At 55.7% G+C, this 19,029-nt stretch overlaps 2 protein-coding genes across 3 annotated transcripts; one reads left to right on the top strand and one right to left on the bottom strand.

The window, feature by feature from the left end:
• The first annotated feature begins 606 nt into the window (after positions 1–606).
• Positions 607–7,049, top strand: PLP1 (proteolipid protein 1). 2 transcript variants are annotated; one of them, XM_034064040.1, is made up of 7 exons: positions 607–739; positions 2,907–3,093; positions 3,488–3,749; positions 4,480–4,648; positions 4,821–4,894; positions 4,990–5,055; positions 5,502–7,049. In XM_034064040.1, exons 1-7 carry the CDS (start codon positions 736–738, stop codon positions 5,571–5,573), a joined length of 834 nt encoding a protein of 277 aa, XP_033919931.1. In that variant the 5' UTR covers positions 607–735; the 3' UTR covers positions 5,574–7,049. The 2 variants fall into 2 exon arrangements, with proteins under 2 accessions (XP_033919931.1, XP_030906652.2); XM_031050792.2 differs by having other exon boundaries at positions 3,488–3,644.
• A 5,278-nt stretch (positions 7,050–12,327) lies between these two features.
• Positions 12,328–17,833, bottom strand: RAB9B (RAB9B, member RAS oncogene family). The gene is made up of 2 exons (XM_031050871.2): positions 17,776–17,833; positions 12,328–15,399 (listed from the first exon to the last, which is right to left on the bottom strand). Exon 2 carries the CDS (start codon positions 15,362–15,364, stop codon positions 14,759–14,761), a length of 606 nt encoding a protein of 201 aa, XP_030906731.1. The 5' UTR covers positions 15,365–15,399; positions 17,776–17,833; the 3' UTR covers positions 12,328–14,758.
• Between the last annotated feature and the right edge of the window lie 1,196 nt (positions 17,834–19,029).

Below are 19,029 nucleotides of genomic sequence, written 5' to 3' on the forward strand. Positions count from 1 at the left end.
CCAGCCTGTGCCTGCTGGGAAGGAGCTGGTTGCCCTCTGCAGGCTTCCCTGGCCACAGCACCCAGGGGAGCTGCGGTACCCGTGGGGCACCCAGGAGAGCTGTGGTACCCATGGGGCATCCGAGGGAGCTGGGGTAGCCACAGGAACACCCAAGGGACCTGGCTCCATCTGCTGCTCCATCTGCTGGAGCCATACCCATCACTTGGGCACCCCATGGCTGTACCCACCCCAGTGCCATCCCCCCATGGGGCCAAGGATCCAGGAAAAGTGGCTGCAGGATTCCCATCACAAGGAGGAAAACTCCCAGTCTGGAGCCCCTAATGCTCAAAGCAGGTCCCCATTCCCCACTGGCAGGTGCTGGGGAGGGGACATCACTGCTCCCACCCTGCCACAGCGAGCAGCCGGGGGCAAACACAGCCCTGGGGGGTCCCCATAGCCACCAACGAGGGGACACCCCATGGACACCCCCAAAGCCCTGTGCGGGCCGCGGGGCAGCTCTGGCCTGAGCACCCCCGGTGCTGGCAGCCAAGGGGTGGCGGGGCGGCCGGAGCAGGGGCGGGTCCTGTCCCTTTAAGGGGGGTGGCTGTCACTCACAGAGCCCTTTTCTTTGCTGGAGAGCGGGACAGGCACCCAGAAGGGGAAATACAGGCGAGGGACCACCGGGCAGGAGGGCTCCAAGGCACTGCACCGAGGCAGCCGAGCGGGCGGGCGGGGGAGCTGACCGAGACCAGCGCCATGGGTGAGTATGGGCTGAGGGTGGCCGGTGGTGGCTCTGGGGTGCCACTGCCGGGACCCCTGGAACTTCCCTCTGGCAGCAGTCGGGTACTCGGGGCGCTGGTGCCGCTGCTCTGGCCGTGGGAGCTGCTGAGGAGGATGCCCTGGTATGGGGGGGACTTTCTTTCCCGGAGTGGTTTTCCACCCCTGTGTGCCCATGTGCTGTCTGTGGGGATCCATCCCCATGCCATCCCCATGCCATCCCCATGCCATCCCCACCGCCTTCCCACCAGAGCCCTCGCCACAAGGGATGGAGAGAAGAGAGATGAGACACTCCTTGTACCTCTGCTTCCCTATGGATACACCAGAGCTAACACTTACTGGTATACCCCTTAGGGCATCGGGGTGCTCTGTTCCCAGGGGTGCCATAGGCTGTTCTGCCTCCTCCTCCTGTCTGTGGTTCATTATCTTTTGGCTCCAGCAGCAGCTGAGCCTGGGTACAAGGCCTGGGATTGTGCAGCACAAGGACTCTTTCTCTCCTCCCTTGTCCTCCCCAGGCTACCCCAGCCCGGCTCCCCAAGGCTGGAGGTGCAGGAGTTGTGGCATCCCGGGATGCACAGAACCCCCAGACTGGAACCCCTCACCATGCCCAGACCCAGGGCACCTTCCATGCCACTTCCCAAGTGGCCACAAACCAGCATGAACCCAGGCACGTGTGAGCCAGCACCCGCTGGGTGTTCAGGGCCATTCCCATAGGTCCCAGTGAGGTTTCAGGGAGCAGCACTGGTCAGGAGGAGCAGGACCCCCCTGGACCTGCCCTGTCCAAGGCAAACAAGCGGGAGGGGTTCCAGCGCTCCCCATAGCGCTGCCTTTGTTCCCTGTTTGCTCTCTGCACGCTGGGGTGGCAGTGCCAGGACAATCCCCCTTTGTCCTCGGTGCCACCATTGACCTTGCTCCCCATGGGGAGGGGAGGGCGCTGCTGGCCAGGACCCCATGCTTGCTTCTTGTCCTTCGACGGAGGAGATAAGCACTGTGGGATGCGTGGAGGGGACGTGGGTTTGGGAACGCTTCCCATGAGTGCCTGTTTTGGCATTCAAGGCAGAAACGCTATGTACAGATGGGATGTTCCCGGGCAGCCGCTGTGCCCAGGACAGTGGAGTGCCCCAGCCTGCATCCTGGGGAAGGGGAGCTGAATCCCTGTGCAGAGGTGTGGTACAGCCAGGGCTGAAGCTTATCGCAGCTTAGAGCCAAACTGATGCTCCAGAGCCAGATGCTGGTGTAACCCATCTGGCTGCTCATCCCCAAACCAGGTAGGAGAGCTGCTGGTTGAGCACCTCCAAACCCAGCCCATCAGGACCCTGAGCTGCACATTAGATCCCTGACATGCAGAAGGAGCAGGTTCCCATAGCCCCACTGCTGAAAACACTCCAGCATTCAGGCAACCCATGGGGCACGCTGGCCCCTACCCTCTCTTTCCCCACCAGCATACTGGTACCCGAGCCCTCTTGCCAAGTATCTGTCCTGGAGGACTAAACCCATTACACAAGTGCTATAACTAACATGACTCCTCTCCATAAGCACATCTGCTTGCATAACAGGGCTGCTGCAGCCCAAGCTGCCCTCAGGGTGCCGCAAGAAGGGACAAGTGCCCCCCAGAAGCCCAGGATGCTTGGGGTGCATACCAGCTCCTCCCACCCTCTCCCATGCCAGGATACATTGCTGGGTCCCCATTAGGCTTGTCTCTCTGGAGATGCTGCGTTCCCCTCCATCTTCAATGCCAAAAACAAGACGTTGGTATTGCCTGCAGCTGGGCTGTGCCAGCAGCAAGGAGCTCATTAGCAGCTTGTTTGCTGGGTCCCATGGACATTGTGCTACATCTTCTTGTATTTCCACTTCATTTTGTGGGGGTCAGACAGGCTCACCCCAGCTCCCCGTCCATTGCACACCCAGGAGCTGCTGCACAGCCCCGGTGCTGCTGTCCCCCTGTCCCTGCTTGGGTGCAATCCTGCACTGCTGCTTGGAGAGCTCTTGGTGAAGCTGCTCTTGGGCTCTTCAGCACCGCAACCAACCCCTTCTGGGTTTCCCTTTAAGCTGCTTCCCTCCTCCTGCCGTGCTTGTCTGCTCCTGAGCTGCAGGCTCCGAGCACTCCCCATCCCGACTGTCCCATCCCACCTCACTGCTCTTGTCCCCAGGTTTGCTCGAGTGCTGTGCCAGATGTCTCATTGGGGCACCCTTTGCTTCGCTGGTTGCCACTGGCTTGTGCTTCTTCGGGGTAGCGCTGTTTTGTGGCTGTGGGCATGAAGCCCTCACAGGCACCGAGCAGCTCATTGAGACCTACTTCTCCAAAAACTACCAGGACTACGAGTATCTCATTGAAGTGTAAGTACCCTGCTGCAGTGCATCGCCCTCACATCAGAGCCCTTTGCGTCTCTGCCTTGCTCTGTGCCAGGAGGAGGCATCTGGCCAGAATGATGCTCTCACCATGGAGACCCCAGCTTGCATTTGCCATGTGCATGTTGCGGCTGCATGAAACAAGTCCAGAGGTGACTTGTTTGTGTTACATGCTTTTATCTGGCCCTGGCTAGAGCTGGACCCCTGCATGGGTAGGTATGGAGGGCACGGAGGAGCTGGCAGTGGCCCACGGTGCTGCTCAGCACAGCTTTACCCCAACATCCCCTTCAGTTTGGTACCCGGGGCTGGCACGGGCAGGGTAAGTCATGTTGGCCACGCTGCATCCAGGGCTGAGCTCCCTGCCCATTCCTCTCCCTGGCAGCATCCACGCTTTTCAGTACGTCATCTATGGCACTGCCTCCTTCTTCTTCCTCTACGGAGCCCTGCTGCTGGCCGAAGGCTTCTACACCACCGGCGCCGTCCGGCAAATCTTCGGGGACTACAGGACCACCATCTGCGGCAAGGGCCTCAGCGCAACGGTAACTGGGGGCCCGAAAGGGAGGGGAGCGCGAGGCCCCCAGCGAGCTCACTCGTTGCAGCGAGTGTGTCAGTGTTTGGGAAAGTGGCTAGGACATCCTGACAAGGTGATCTTAACCGGGGTTCGGGACCCCCTTCGCGCGCCCGCAGCGGGTTCACCACGCGCAGCGTGGGCAAAGGGCAGGACACGTCCGGTGTTTGGGGTATCCCAAAGGGAAGCGCAGCCTGGACACCCTCCCCCAGGCTGGCTGTGGCACCTGGGGACCAAAAGCAGCCCACATGGACACGTTTAACTGCTTCGTGTTTAAGCGTCGCTGAGGAGAGCCATGAGCATCCTCACGGTGGCAGCATCTCCTGCCCCTGCTGTGCTTGGGGACCGTGACAAAGGGAGCCCGTGGCCTGGGGGAGCGGAGCGGGGTGGCTGCGGTTCCCTTAGGGGCCCATTGGGGTGGCACCGCGGAGGGAGGGCAGGAGAGCCCCATTTACACACCAAGGTGGGTTTGGCAGCTGCCCTCCCGCAGAGGCCAAACCCTGCCTGGACGTGGTTATCCCCGACTCCATGGGATGCGGCAGCCGCCGGTCACCCCACACACGTGTACCCCACCTGGGGCTGGGGCTGGCCCTGAGAGCCGCAGGGAGCACGGCTGTGCTGCTGCTCCGTGCTGGCTGCTTGGGGACATGCCGGGTTTGTGGCAGTGCAGAGCCAGCTGCAGGCAGCATCTCTGTCCCCTGCCTGCCCTACGCTCTGTCCTGCCTGGGGACCCTCGCGCTCCCCTGTTCATGTCCCTGTCTGCTCCGTAACCACGGCTCTGCCCCGGCTTCTGCTGCCCCTTGCAGTTTGTGGGCATTACCTACGTCCTGACCATCATCTGGCTCCTGGTCTTCGCCTGCTCTGCGGTGCCCGTCTACATCTACTTTAACACTTGGACTACCTGCCAGTCCATTGCCAACCCCAGCAAGACCTCGGCCAGCATTGGCACCCTGTGTGCAGATGCCAGGATGTACGGTGAGTGCCAGCATCACTGCCCCAGGGGGTGCAAGGTGGAGGATTGGGAATGGAGGAGAGAGCCCAGGCAGATAAGGCTGGGATCAAGCAGAGGGAACTGCTATAGAACACCAGTGTGTGTGTGACTGTGGGATGCTGTGTCCCGCTCATCCGGCTCCCTATGTCTCAACAGGTGTCCTGCCCTGGAACGCTTTCCCCGGCAAGGTGTGTGGCACCAACCTGCTCTCTGTCTGCAAGACCAGCGAGGTGAGTGCCTCCCATCACCCCACGTGTGCTCCCCTCACTGTGCTCCCCAGCCGGTGTGCATGGCCCCAGGAGCTCACCCTGCTCTTCCTTTGCAGTTCCAGATGACTTTCCACCTCTTCATCGCAGCCTTTGTGGGGGCAGCCGCCACGCTGGTCTCACTGGTGAGTCAGTGCTCCCCCTGCCCGGCCGTTCTCCTCCGCCTGCCGAGGAAGTGGGGGCAGAGGACAACGGAGGTGGCGGGCATGGATGTGACAGAGCCTGTGCTCGTGTCATTCTCTGGCACATAAGTGCGGATGGTGAATTCAGGCCATAAGAAGGTAGAGGTGGCTGCTGGAGAGGATAGAGAGAAGCTTTAGGAGAGCACCAGGGAGAGGTCCTGCTGCCTGTCCCCTGCCTTTCCCTGGCTCTCCTCTTGCTTTACACCAGCAATGAGACACTGCAATGTCCTGCTGGTGCAGCGGGGCCATGGGGCTCCAAAACTGCCCTATTGGGGTGTGGGGCTGGGGGATGCCACCTCACGTGTACCCCAGCACAGAGCCCACCCTCTTTGCCCATGGGATCTTCATCCCATCTCGTGCCCCTTCGCTCACTCTCTTCCCACCCACAGCTCACCTTCATGATTGCCGCCACCTACAACTTCGCCGTCCTGAGGCTGATGGGCCGAGGCACCAAGTTCTAGCCCGTGCGGTGGAGCCCAGCCAGACAAACGCCCTTCTTTTCTCTAACCCCGAGGCTTTAACACTGCAGCCACCCGACACCAGGTCTCCTTCGTTAACTCTGCCTCCGCCGCTGACTCCCCTCCTCTTCCTCCCTCGCATCCATCCTGCCGAGCGTGACCAGGAAGGAGAGCTTCCCACCAATGGACGTCTCTTCATGCACTTTTCTCTCTCTGCTCATCCGTAACCGGTTCGCTCTAGGGGCCCAGCCAGAGAAGAGGAGGGACTTACTCCAGTGTCCCGATGTTGCCTAGGGATGAGCAAAGGCCTTCATGCTCTTGGGAGGAGGAAATCTGTGTAGGTTGCTCCATGAGTAGCAAGAGGCTACCTAGAGAGAAAAGGAAGTTGTCCCAGTCCTGGTACCATTGCTAGAGACTCTCCTGGAGCTGTCTGCTGTCACCACCGTGGATGGAGAGTAAGAGAAGGATTTTTATTTCTCCCTTAGCAAAGAAAGATGAACTTCCCCCACATTACTGCTGCAGCCAAGGCAAAGGGAGTTCAGGGCAAGGATCTTCCCACCGCGGAGAAGAGAGTGCTGACCCCAATGCTAATAAAGCCCTAACGCAGCTGCTCCTATTAAAGCCTAAAGGAGTTTGGTGTCTCTGTAGACAGGGGGGACTCTCAGCTTTACCCTCCAGGCAGCAGATAGGTTTGACCAAGGGGACATCTCTGTGCCGTGCCCTGGGAGCGTAAAGCCAGAGCCACCCTCCGCAGGCAGGGAGAGCCCTCTGGACTGTGCCTTGCCGCTCGCTCCGGTCCCTTCACAATGGTGCTCTTTGGGGTGACGTCTGCTTTCTAACCTCCGCTGCGCCGGAGAGCTTGGTTTGTTCCTCCCCGTCTCAAACCTAACTCTTCCCTTGTTCTGTCCCCTTCTTCCCCTGTGTTTCCTGCAAGTCAGGACGACTGCCTTGTGCCTGCCAGGGTGGGAGGGACTGGCAGCATCCCGCTGAAACCCATGGAGGAGTTGAGGAGGGAAGGAGAGGGGGCTGTGTGGGGGTCATGGGGTGCAAACACACCCCTGCAACCCTATGGTGCCAGTTCAGTGCTTTCCCATGGAGCGGGGCAGCAGGGCGAGGGATTTGGTGGACACAACCTCTCCCCCATGGCAGCTGGAGGAAAGCCCTCTGAGCGGGTAGCATGGGTCCAGCCGGTCCCACCAAAGCGCTGTTTGCAGTCCTCTCCCTTCCACTGGCTCTTTGGTTTGCTCTTAACGCTAATCTTTGTGTTAATTTATTGGAGAAACTCCTTTCAGTGGCAGCATAGCTCCATCTCACATGGGTTTGTTTTTTACCTTGGTCCGTAGTAATAGTATATTTTTGTTAGGAGCTGGTTTCAGCAGGGGCAAGGATAAAGGAGCAGATCTGCTGAGCAGAGCATTCTGAAGGATCCTTGCCGCTGGGAATGCTGAAATAGGTTGGCCAGGCTACCAACGCACATGGGCTGGGGAGGGGGGAGATGCCAGGAGGGAGGGCAGGGTGGGCTGGAACCAGCCCACACCAAAGCCATCTCCTTTGGGGGTTTGCTGGGGTATTTTTGGTATCCATTTAACAGAAATAACCAGATCCTCCCTCCCACCCTTGTCTCCAGACCCCAAGCACACACACACAGACACACGCACACACGTGTGCACACATGCACGCACGCAAAAAGAGTTAATCGACTGAAAGTGTTTCCTTCATGTCTGATCTAGAATTTCAACTTGTTAACAAGCAATAAAAAGGAGCAAGTTTGTAGAGACTTATCTCACAAGGTGTATTTTATAAAAATTAAAGAAAATCGATTAAAATTAAGACCATTCTGAACGAGATCTGTGTCTGTGTCCGTTTGTTCTGCTGCCTGTCCCACCTTTCCCCAAAGGAAAAAGGAGCATCCATCCCAAAGGGGAGGCTGCAGAGAAGATCCCAGAGGAGCAGCGCTCAGTGCCCACAGGACGCTGCCCACCCCTCCTTCCCATCCCAGCCATTGAGTTCATAACCCTGCCTTCAAAGTTCATTCCAAGCTGGAGAGCCCTTAAAACCTGTTTTTCCTCCAGCCACCCAGAGGAAAGCTGGAGCCTTGTAGGAGCCACTTGCTTGTGTTCAGTGATGTGATACCAGCCCACATGGTGACAGCATCTCCTAATACAGCACCTACAGCATAACCACAGCAAAACCCATTAGCATGGCCCAAGCAAAGCTCAGGGGCTCCCATCAGGCAATGCACGTGGTACAAGTACACCCAGAGCCATGCAGAATGGGCTATTCTCTTGCTTGCACAGAGCCTTGTGTGAAATAGGACAGGCCTGTTTAGGCACGAGGGCGGACTTCATTGCAGGGCCCTACATGTCCTGTCCACGTGCTCTGTGGGTGGTTGTGTGCCATTTGCTGCAGGGTCACTAACAGTTTGCACAGTGCTGGTGCACGGGGAGATCATCGCCTGGTGTCTCTCTGCCCTGACTCAACACTACCCTTAGATTCATGTTTCCACAGCAGTTGGTCACGAATTATCCATTCAAATGTTGCTTCTCTGGGCAATTCCCCCCAGGAACTGTGCTCAGGAGCACCTGGGGGAGCGAGACCATGAAGGGATGCTCTCTACCCAGGCACTGCTCCTAAGAGGTAGATTTCAGGCATGGGTAGGTACCCATGGAGCAGCAGAGCAGGTGAGCACCAGCACGCTGTTACCTACCCACAGCCTGGACCTTTAGTGCTCTTCCTAAACAGGGCTCTAGCCCAAATCCCACTCTGTCCCATGCAGAGGAGGTGTACCTCATGCATCGCTGCTGCCCTGGCTCAGTGCACAACTGTGGCTGTACCCCGGCCTTGCCCCAGCTCACAGAAACCCATGGGGCTGCAGGCAGCATCAATGGGGCCCTTTATTCCCTGCGTTCCCAGATGCCATCACTCTCCTCTCCCCATGCTGAAAGGGCCCTGTGTGTGCACAATCAGGCCCTGGGCAGGAGCGAGCCAGGGAACAAAACACCATCTCTTTCCCCTGGCAGAGACTGGTGCCCCTCTGCCGGGGTGAGGGCTGGGGACAGCAGCACGAGGTGGTGTGTGAAGGCACCAGGACACTGGGCAAGTCCCAGGCCAAAGGACACATGTAGGCTCTTGCTGGTGTGCTCTTGGCAGTGTCCTGCTGCCACCCCACGAGGGGACATGGGACCTGCCCTCACAGCTCCTGCCCTGGGCACCCAGTGTCTTCTAGGAACTGGGTGAGAAAGGACAGGGCATAAACCCTGCCCTGTACCAAACCTCATCCCTGTAAACCACATCACCAGAGCTCCGAGGAGTGCAGTCAAACACTGTCCCCCTGTCTAGAGGCTGAAATGTGGCTGCAGGTCACTCCCACAAAGGCTGGACCAGGTAGGAGCCTTGTTCCCAGCCCTTCATCCCCTGCCCTGCCGCTCTGGCCCCGTACCGCTGATAGCAAGTGAGCCCTTGGGGCAGTGAAGACAGAAACCTGGGATAAACAGGGAAAGGCGAGGAGTGCTCGGGTAGGGATGGACACGGGTCCCCAGCCCTCCGCTGAGACGAAGCTCCCCAAGCTCGATGCTCCTCCCGCATCCCTGGTCCTCCGTCTCCTCCCCGTGGCCGCCGGCTGCAGTCTCCCTCGAGTGCATTTCCCCTGCGCTCAGCCCTGCTCAGCCCATCGAGAGCAGCGATGCAAAACGTACCCTAAACATCCACATGCTGCCATCCAAACCCCTGTGCGGCCCCCAGCGACAGCGAACCCCCCTCGGAAGGCACATAGGGAGCATCCTCTGCCTCGCCCTGAAGAGGGTACAGCAAAGGCACACTCATGATGCTCCTCACCTGCAGCTCCCCCAGCCCTGGCCTGGATTCAGGTGCAAGCGATGCCCTGTGGGGCCATGGCACGGTGCTGCTCATCCGCCCTGGGGGGAGGTCTCACTGCCAGCTGGTTCATCTCCATTTCTGCAATGCTTGGCTCTGATGAAAACGTACCCAGGAACAAAGAAGGAATTGCAGGTGGGAAGCCCTCATGGAAAGAACTAAGGCTGACAATAGCAGAGGGAGATGCTGTACTCGGCTGCTCATGAAGACATGGCCACACGCACCAGCACCGAAATGACCCCTTGAAGCCACCAGAAAGGAGCAGCTCCACCAGCCAGGCAAGCACCGAGGTCAAGAGGTATCTCTGTCCATCTCCACTCCCTTTAGCAATAGCCTCAGCAGTCACCCACAGTGTCACTGACATCAGTGATTGTCCCAGATCCCTGTCTCCATTCAGGGGACTCTGACTCACCTTTGGGCAACTGCTGTCAGAGCTGCCATCACCTCCCACCTCGGCAGACCTGGGAATGTTCCCACTCCAGAGCAGATCCCACCAGTGCCCCAGGTGCCAGAGCTGCAACAAGATCCCCGTTCAGAACCGAAGCCTGAAGCAGGGTTCAGAGGCTCCTGAAAGGGTATTTTTATGCTCTCTGTGTCGTGCTCCTCCTCAAACACATGTAAGAACATGCACTCCTCTGAGATCCTGTTCCCATAAACTTCCTTACAGCTGTACTGCTGTGAGGAGCCAGCCTCCGGAGCTCAGGAGAAGCTGCACTCAAATGGTGTGTGAGCAGCCTCGGATACCCAGAGAGCAAACGGGTGCACCTACAGCCATTTGGGGCTCCTCAGCTTGTGGTCACAGAGAGGATTTCGGTTTCCAGGCAGCTGCACAGCCTTACAGGTGGCACAGAGCAGCAAAATCATCAAGAAAGCTGTGGGAGAAAGGGATGGATGGGACCAGGAGACTCCCCACCTCTTCTCTGCCCTTGCAAGCACACAGGAATACATTACAGCATTTGTTCCATGCAGAAACAGCTCACTGTTTTCCTTTGGAGACATTCCTTTGCCCTCCAGGGATCCATCCTCTCCCAGCTCATCACAAAATCCTCTCAGCCCTCTGCTATTGCTCACAGTGGCAAAGTAGTGGATGAGGGAACAGCATCACTATTGCTCCTGCCTCCGTCGCGCTCCAGTGCATCACATCAGGGGAGTTGGTTCTGATGGTGTTAGGCAGACCCTCATTGATGTGACAGAGCTCCCCTCAGCCCCATGTGGCTGGAAACTTCTCCCACCAGGTCATGGTTGCTGTGTTTTGAAGCAGCTGAAGGAAGACGCTAAAGGCCCTGAGATACTCCAGCCTACATTTACAAAGCAGGATTTCCAAGGACTCGAAGTCCCACACTGCCTCTGGAAGCATGGCTAAGCAAGCAGGCATGGGAGAGTATTCTGCCAACAGAAACAGCAGGCACAGACTCTGCAAACACAGAGAAGGCTTCCCAAAATAAGTGCCCATCGTGGCAGGACAGCGGAAGAGAACAGTCCCCATATGCTGCTCTTTTCCTTCTCAGCATCCTGAGGAAATCATGCCTGCTTACAGCCCCCTGCAGCCCGAGGGACTGGTTCCAAGACTGCAGGAAGGAATCAAAGGGAAGTACCCAGCTTGCTGCTGAGAGCCCAGGCTGAAAATGGCAGAAGGAAGCAATACGGAGTGTTTCTGTTATGAAAGTGTTTCTGATATGCTCTTAGAGAGACATAACTGGTCAGTGGGTTGGTTCTGCTGGTAAAGCTCTATTCCTTCAGCTAGGAACACTCAGGAATAACCAACCCCTCTGATCCCTTTGCGACAGTGCCAGATGCTATAACCAACCTACTTCCACATACCTCAGGAGAAGAGAGGCCAACATGAACTCTGATAAATGAAGACAGACACTTCCTGACTTCACTTGAATACATCCAGGTTTTATTTGCTTAAATAAAGGTAGAATCTTGGTTTTACAATTCCAGTTCTGTAGCAACAGCAACAACGGCCGCAGCAGGAGTGCACACAGGGAGGGGATGTCTGCTGGCATGGAGTTCTGCAACAAAATCCTGCTCCTTTGTGTGCATCTTTGAAATAAATCAAACCCTTTCAATATACTTTTTAAAATGAATTTTAAAAACATGAGCCTAATAAAATACTCGTGGTTGGTTTGGTTTATAAAGTCAATGATCCAGTGTGTGTTAGGAATAAAAGACGCTGTGTAACACCCTCTGTACATACAGTCTGCACAGGCTGTGTATGATGAGGATCTTGAGCTTCAGCTATCAACATGCACCCAAGGTACAGCTAACAGCACACTGCACCCTCACCTCCGGCACTGCAGCTTGTTCAGTCACAGAAACACCAAATCATAGAATGGGTTGGGTTGGAAAGGACCTTAAGATCATCCAGTTCCAACCCCACTGCCATAGGCAGGGACGTCTCACACTAAACCAGGGCACCCAAGGCTTCATCCAACCTGGCCTTGAACACTGCCAGGGATGGAGCATTCACAACTTCCCTGGACAACCCATTCCAGTACCTCACCACCCTCACAGTAAACAATTTCTTCCTTATATCCAGTCTAAACTTCCCTTGTTTAAGTTTCAACCCGTTACCCCTTGTCTTCTCACTACAATCCCTGATGAAGAGTCCCTCCCCAGCATCCCTGTAGGCCCCCTTCAGATACTGGAAGGCTGCTATGAGGTCTCCACGCAGCCTTCTCTTCTCCAGGCTGAACAGCCCCAACTTTCTCAGCCTGTCTCCATACAGGAGGTGCTCCAGTCCCTGATCATCCTCATGGCCTCCTCTGGACTTGTTCCAACAGTTCCATGTCCTTTTTATGTTGAGGACACCAGAACTGCACACAATGCTCCAGGTGAGGTCTCACGAGAGCAAGTAGATAGGCAGGATCATCTCCTTCGACCTGCTGGTCAAGCTACTTTTGATGTGACCCAGGATAAGGTTGGTTTCTGAGCTGCCAGAGCTTACTGCATCCAGCTCATGTTGTTTCTCATCAACCAACACCCCCAGGTCCTTCTCCTCAGGGCTGCTCTGAATCTCTTCTGTGCCCACCTGTAGCTGTGTTGGGATTGCCTCAACTCAGGTTCAATCTGTGCCCTCTTCTACAAGAGGTCTCACACAGATCCCTTGGAAGCAGCAGTTTCACCTGCAGGGAGCTCCCTCAGTGGCCCCTCTGGCAGGGCCTGAGCCTGTCCCAGCCCTGGACCCCACACAACCAGCTCTGGGGGAACGTGTCTGTTCCGAGATGTAAATCAGAACCACAGGTTACAGAGTGCGGGATCTCGAAGGAAATGTGAGGCAGTGTTAAACTGAAGAAATCTAGAGGCCTGGCAAGGTCACACATTGGTAAGTAAATAGTAACAACAACCTTAGTATCCTGTAAAAATCTGTTGCACCTACAGAGGCAGAGCCTTCTCTTATACCTCCAGGGACCTGTTTCCCAGAGACTGTAAGCACTCCCTATCTATTCCTGTGAATGTGAGTGTTCAGCCTATAAAGAAATCAGATCCTTCCAAAGCACTTTGCATTAAAGATTCAGTCCCTTCCACAGATGGCTACCCTCCAGAGAAGGGCAGGATCACCCCGAGTTCCCCCGGAGGAGGATGCCTGCATGCTCAGTCACGGGGATTAGCTGCCACCAGGCAGCAGGAGGGCAGTGCCGGGCTCTAAAGCACAGCATCGGTGATGCTGCTCAATTAGAGCTACAGAATTTACCATCCAGTAGCTCATCACAGTGGGAATTACACTCAGCAGCTAGAGAATATGGAGTCAGGGAAGCTCTCCCTGTGGCAGGCTCTTATGTGCTTGTGGGCAAAGTCATAGTTTTGGACAAATGCTTGCATGGGAGGTTGCAAGACATGAGGTTTTAATGGTAAAGACAGCAGTCAGCAAGCATTCATCTCTTTGCTACACAGATAGCTTGGGACTAACACCTAGTAGGGGGCAGGAATCAGGATCAGTGAAGCCTGATGTCCTTTTCTAGAAGGTTCCTTCCCCCCCATACCACTTTCCAGACACCTTAAACAGAGGTGGAACTGGTGCAGTGGCCACTAACAAAGGCCAGTTAACCAAGTGGACATCCTCTACAAATAAGGTCTGTTATATGAATTACAGATAAAACATACTGGATTCCCTGGGTACGGAGTAAGGGCCAGGACAAGGCTATGTGTTCACTGTGCTCAGTAGCACTGCACCTGACAACAGGTAACACAGTGAACAGTTCTAAGTTGCAGCACCCAGACGGGAACATCGGTGCTAAAGCAGCTGCAGATGCTGACCCACCAGCTAACAAAGTACAGTGGTCACCAGCCCTGGACACAGAGTGGGTTTAGCAGCTGACCACGCATGACTCCCTCAGCTACCTGCACACCCCAGAGATAGCCCACCTCCATCCGCTGTGCTAGGGTATAACATCCAGGCACAGTGATTACTTGTGACAGAAAACAGCTGAAGTTTCACGCTCCAGATCTCCTGAACTCCTGAGTAACTCTAAACCCTCTGACATGACCCAGCAATGTCCACATCAGTATTTTTCATCCAGGGCTTCAAGGTATGAAAAGCAAGATCCAGTGTTAGGCCTCCACAAGAGACAAGGAAACGTATATTAAACAAGAAGCAGTCTCTCCACAAGGTAACATTCACACAAGACAGAGTTAGAGGTGTGGAAAAAACAGATCAGGAATAGGCAGCTACAAAGAAGCAATGCTGCCACATTCGAACACAGGTCCATCCCTCCTTCATGTGTTGCTTCACATCAGAGCTATAACAATTCCCAACACAAGTCAGTCTCAGGACAAAATGCACTTATCCCAGACAACAGATACACTCATCTCAGCCACTCTGGTATTTGGCATTCTCACAGTTACATGGGCTACAGTCTCTACAGCAGGCTTCATTCAGTATGCTGAGCAGACGTTCCTTTGGCAGTAAGGTCATGTGTTTAGTGGGTCTAGTATTTGAGTTCAGGGCTAAAATACTTCACAGACTGTCTAGGGTGCTCTCAGCTGTGTTCTGCAGGCAGTTCTTGGTACAGATCAGATCACTATTGTCTTTAATGAATTTAAAGGACTTTAACCCAGTCCTTTAAACCTGCTACGACAGGCAGAGATGGAAGCAGGACTACATTCACGTGCTCTTTAACAGCTCCCTCCTGCAGATACATGCTCTGTGCCCAAAAACTCCAGCCAGAACTCGGATGGTAAGGCTGCAGCTCCCCAGTGAGCAAACCACCTATTGTCCTTGTGGCCACGCTCCTCAGAGTGCCCCAGAGCTGCCCATGCTTGTTCCCATCCAGCCGCTGGCTCAAGCGATGCTCCCAAAACAGCAGCCGCTCCTAACAACAGGAAGAGCCTGATTTGGAGCTGGAGTGCAGGTCAATGGTGTGGCCCAGCATGCAGTGCTCCAGCTGCTCCTCCACTGCCAGCACTTGTCGCACAGCCTCCTCAAAGGCCACTGCCACGTTGGTGTCATCCTTGGCACTAGTCTCCAGGTATGGATAGTTACCATTCTCCATGCACCAGGCCTGGGCCTCCTCTGTGCTCACTTGTCTCTCAAGTTTGTCTATCTTGTTGCCCAGGACTACGAATGGAAAGTGTTCAGGGTCCTTCACATCAGCATAATAGATAAACTCCTTCTGCCAGTTACTGAGGTTCTCAAAGCTCTGCCTGTCATCCACACTGAAGGTCAGCAGGCAGCAGTCTGCTCCCCTGTAAAAGGGGGTTCGCAGGCTCTTGAATCTCTCCTGTCCCGCAGTGTCCCAAATCTGGAGGGTCACAAAGCGTCCGTCCACCTCCAGGTCCCGGTTTAGGAACTCCACCCCAATGGTGTGGAAGGCCTGCGAGTCAAACTTGTTGGTGACGTACCGGTTCATGAGGGAACTCTTCCCAACTCCACCATCCCCAAGGAGAATGACCTTTAAGAGCAGGGACTTGCCACTCATTGCAGCAGGACGGACGGGTGCAGGACCAAGGCAATCTGCAGGGTTCAGAAACAGTACAAAGTAGCTGTTTGACTCACAGATTCTGCAGAATGTCACATACAAAGGAGCAAAATATGGCATTTCCATCCCCATTTCTGAAGGAGTTTTGTATATAAGAGGTAATCTCCCTTATTAGAAAGATTGGAGCTGGGAACTGGACAAGCTTTCAGGGATACAAATCCTTCACCAGGTCCAAAACGGAAGCAGCAGATCACTGCAGTAAGTATAAGGTAAGAACAACTGTTGAGATTTTAGTAACAATTATACTACTTTTGGTGAAAACTCTGTATCTGAAAGCTCGTCTAGTTTTTCCCAACATATTAAGCATTTCTTCTGGCTGTGTTCTCACAGAAACAACAAACCCACCAGGGATCACCATCACCAGGCCTTTCTTTCCGTTGTACAGTCACCAGCTGAATAATTTCTCCTATCTGACTTGCTCTACTGGAAGGATGTAAAATATGCACAGGCCTATCACCAATACAAGTCATCAGGCAACCCAGGTCTTAATCACCCCAAGAACGCTGACTCACAAGTGGAGTGGCGCTCGTTTTCTGCACATGATCCCTACAGCTCACAAAGGTTTCCAAGACACAGACCCAGCTTCTGTGCTGCTTTTCTCTGCCAATGCCTTCCTGCAGGCCAGTTTGCCAGGGCACAGATGAGAGTTCCCATTGACACCACAGATCCCCTAATAAGCAGTTGCAAGAGAAAGGCACTTGCCAACCTGTCCTTCCCATCCCAGGGACATTCTGTAAGTGAAGGTAAAGGCCTGATGCTTGTTTGGCTGCTGTCTGTACTGTACCTGCTCTAGAAATACAGCACTTCTGCCTCTGGGACTGTCCAGGGAACACCTTTCTCCAGCATCAACAGTCACTATATACCAGTCAGCAAGGTTGCCAGAGCTGTGCTTGGTGCACTGCCTTTCAATCTGTAACACTGACCCAGGCTGGAAGAACAACAGCAGAGGTCTAGGAAGCTGGAAGTGCAGCACTGACAGCTGGAGTAAAACAGGCAAGCACAAGGTGCTGAGCACAGAGTTTCTGTTGCCCTAAGTAAACTGGAACACAGCCCATTTTTTACCAGGGCAGAGTCAATACATTATGGATGCTGTACCCAAAGTGAGGAAAGGATAAATGGAAGGAGCTCTGGCAGGAGTTCACAGGCTGTGTAACCCGTGTTTCCCCTCACTCCAGGGGATGTTAATAGCTCTGACCTGCTTGGCCTGCTTACCCACACACTCTGGGATCTGAGGATTGAACACGTACCTGAATCTGCTAATCAGAAGAATGAGGCACCTGGAAGTGCCTGGTGTGAAAACAGACAGGATCTGGCTTGTTACACCTGCTACCAGCATTGCTGCGAAGGGTGTGACACACAGCACTGCTCAGTGATGACACCAGACCAGGATGGGAGCAGTGACACCATTCAGATCAATGAGCCCACCTATTCCTTCCAGGCCAAACCCCACTTTCTGCATCAGTCACAGCGGGGGCTGCTCAACTTTGGTTCTGCTGTTCTCGAGGTTCATTCAACCAGTGCTTACCACAGAGCTAAAATCAGGAACTTCTGCTTCCAGTTCCCTTCTGCAGAAAGGGCTCCAGTTTCACTTCCCCTGCACACAAACACCCCAAAGCAAGCACTGCTGAACTAACTTGACGGGCCACAGGACACCTGTGAGGCACATGTGCAACCCCATAGTTCTAACACCCCAAGAGACAAGCAGGAACTGCAGCATAATGGCTTTGTGCAACTGCTCTGAGCAGGTGAGATGCTCAAAACACTCGTCCTTCCTTTCCCAAGCCCTTGCTGAGGGGGTTTAAGCTGGTCCTGTCACCAAAGCCCTTCCTTACAGATGCCATCAGCCCTGACAAGTTACTGTTTAGAGATGCTTTGTTAGCAAGCGACCAGCAGATGCTTTATAACGACCAAGGGGTTACACGGGGCTACTCCAGAGCCTGGCAGGTCAGCAGAGCACCGACAGACACGATACCCACGACACCCGCGGGTACTCTGCCACCCATGACACACGTTAGCAGCGCTGTCCGCAGCCTGCATTCACCAGAGCCCTTTACAAGCTATTGCAGACACCAACCTCGACTCGCAGCGGTACCGACGCCTGCAGGGACCCGCAGCGGGGTGCGTGTGTGGGACCTGCCCGCTGAGCCCCGTGCCCCAGCACTGCCTCCCAGCTCGGCAGGATGCGAGACCCTCCGGCAGGCCCAGCCCGCACCGGCTGTGGGGAGCGCAAGGAGAGGGAACCCGACGGAACAGGGAGCGCAAAGCCCCATAACCCCGGAGGGGGCACCGGGGGATGGAACCGAGCCCGCCCGCCCCAAGGGTGCATGTGTGCCGAGCCCGCCCGCACCTACCTCCCTCCGCGACCCGCCGGGCGCCGGTGCCGGCTCGCACCGCGCCTGCGCAGCGCACGCGTCCTGCGGCGGGGCGGGGCCGGGCCACACCTCCCCTCACCTCAGCCCACGCCCATGGATGCTGTGGTGGATGTGGACCGGTCCCCGCGGCCGCTGTGGCCCCACCGAGGGACACACAGCCCCGGTGTCACCCACCGCAGCACGGCCCCGGCCCCGCACACCGCTCCTGGTGCGGGCGGGGAGAACAGAAACAGGTTAATAAATACCCTAAATGGCTTCTCCTGCATCCCCCGTTAGCGCTGAGGGAGGCAAATGGCCGACAGCTGCCTGAAGGAGTGCGACCCCCTACCCGCCATTGCCACCACCCGCGGCACAGGAGGAGGATGTGTTAAAGAAGGAGGTTTCTGCGGCAGAGCAGAGAGTACAGGTGTTTTACGTGGTTGAAGAGGGAAATAGTGGTGATGTGTCGTGGGTTGCACCGCAGCCTGAGGCGGGGGGAGAGGGGAGGGGAGACCGGACCCCCAGTGCAGGGGGCTTGGGAGAGCGGGAGGCAGCTTCCTCCCTGCCGGCATCACCAGCTCTTCACACCGCTGCCTAAAGAATGGGGATGCCTCTTGCTGGGGGCTGTGTGATGTCCTGAGCACCTTCCCATGGGAGCAAGAGTGGGGACCCCTCCAGAAGCCCAGGGTGTTTTGGCTCTCTGAGCCCCAGGGCCGAGCGGGTGCGCTGACTCCATGTTTCCCCCTGGAAAAGCATGAGATGGAAGGAGGATTTAAATGAAACTAGGGATTATAATAATGCCAGCTGTGGTGATCTGTTGGAGGAGGTGGGGAACAAGAGAAGCATTGTGGGGTGAGGAGGGAGGCAGCAGAGCAAGAGCCCAGGAGCAGAGGTTGATGTCAGCCTGTGACCAGGGGCAGGTGGGGTGTATGGGGTGCTCCTTGGGGCTCCCTCCAAACAAGTCCAGGTCCCTGTGACAGCCCTGCCATGCTGGAGTGAGCCTCTGAGCATGGCACACTTCCCTGCCAGCTCCTGTAGCCGGGCAGCCTTTTAGTCCCATTATTCATCATTACTTATTTATTAGAGATCTAATTCAGTGTGTAAGGATACCAAGGACAGGAGGGGCAAGGCACCCCCTGAGCAAGATAGAGCCACCAGGACAGAGCCTGCTAAGGCAAGATGGGCACAATGCTCTGCAGCAGCACCGTGCCATCTCCTGACCCCCTGGTCCCCCCCGGGCAGGAAAGCCTCAGG

The sequence above is a fragment of the Melopsittacus undulatus genome, chromosome 6 (genome assembly GCF_012275295.1).
Source record: "Melopsittacus undulatus isolate bMelUnd1 chromosome 6, bMelUnd1.mat.Z, whole genome shotgun sequence".
NCBI lineage: Eukaryota > Metazoa > Chordata > Aves > Psittaciformes > Psittaculidae > Melopsittacus > Melopsittacus undulatus.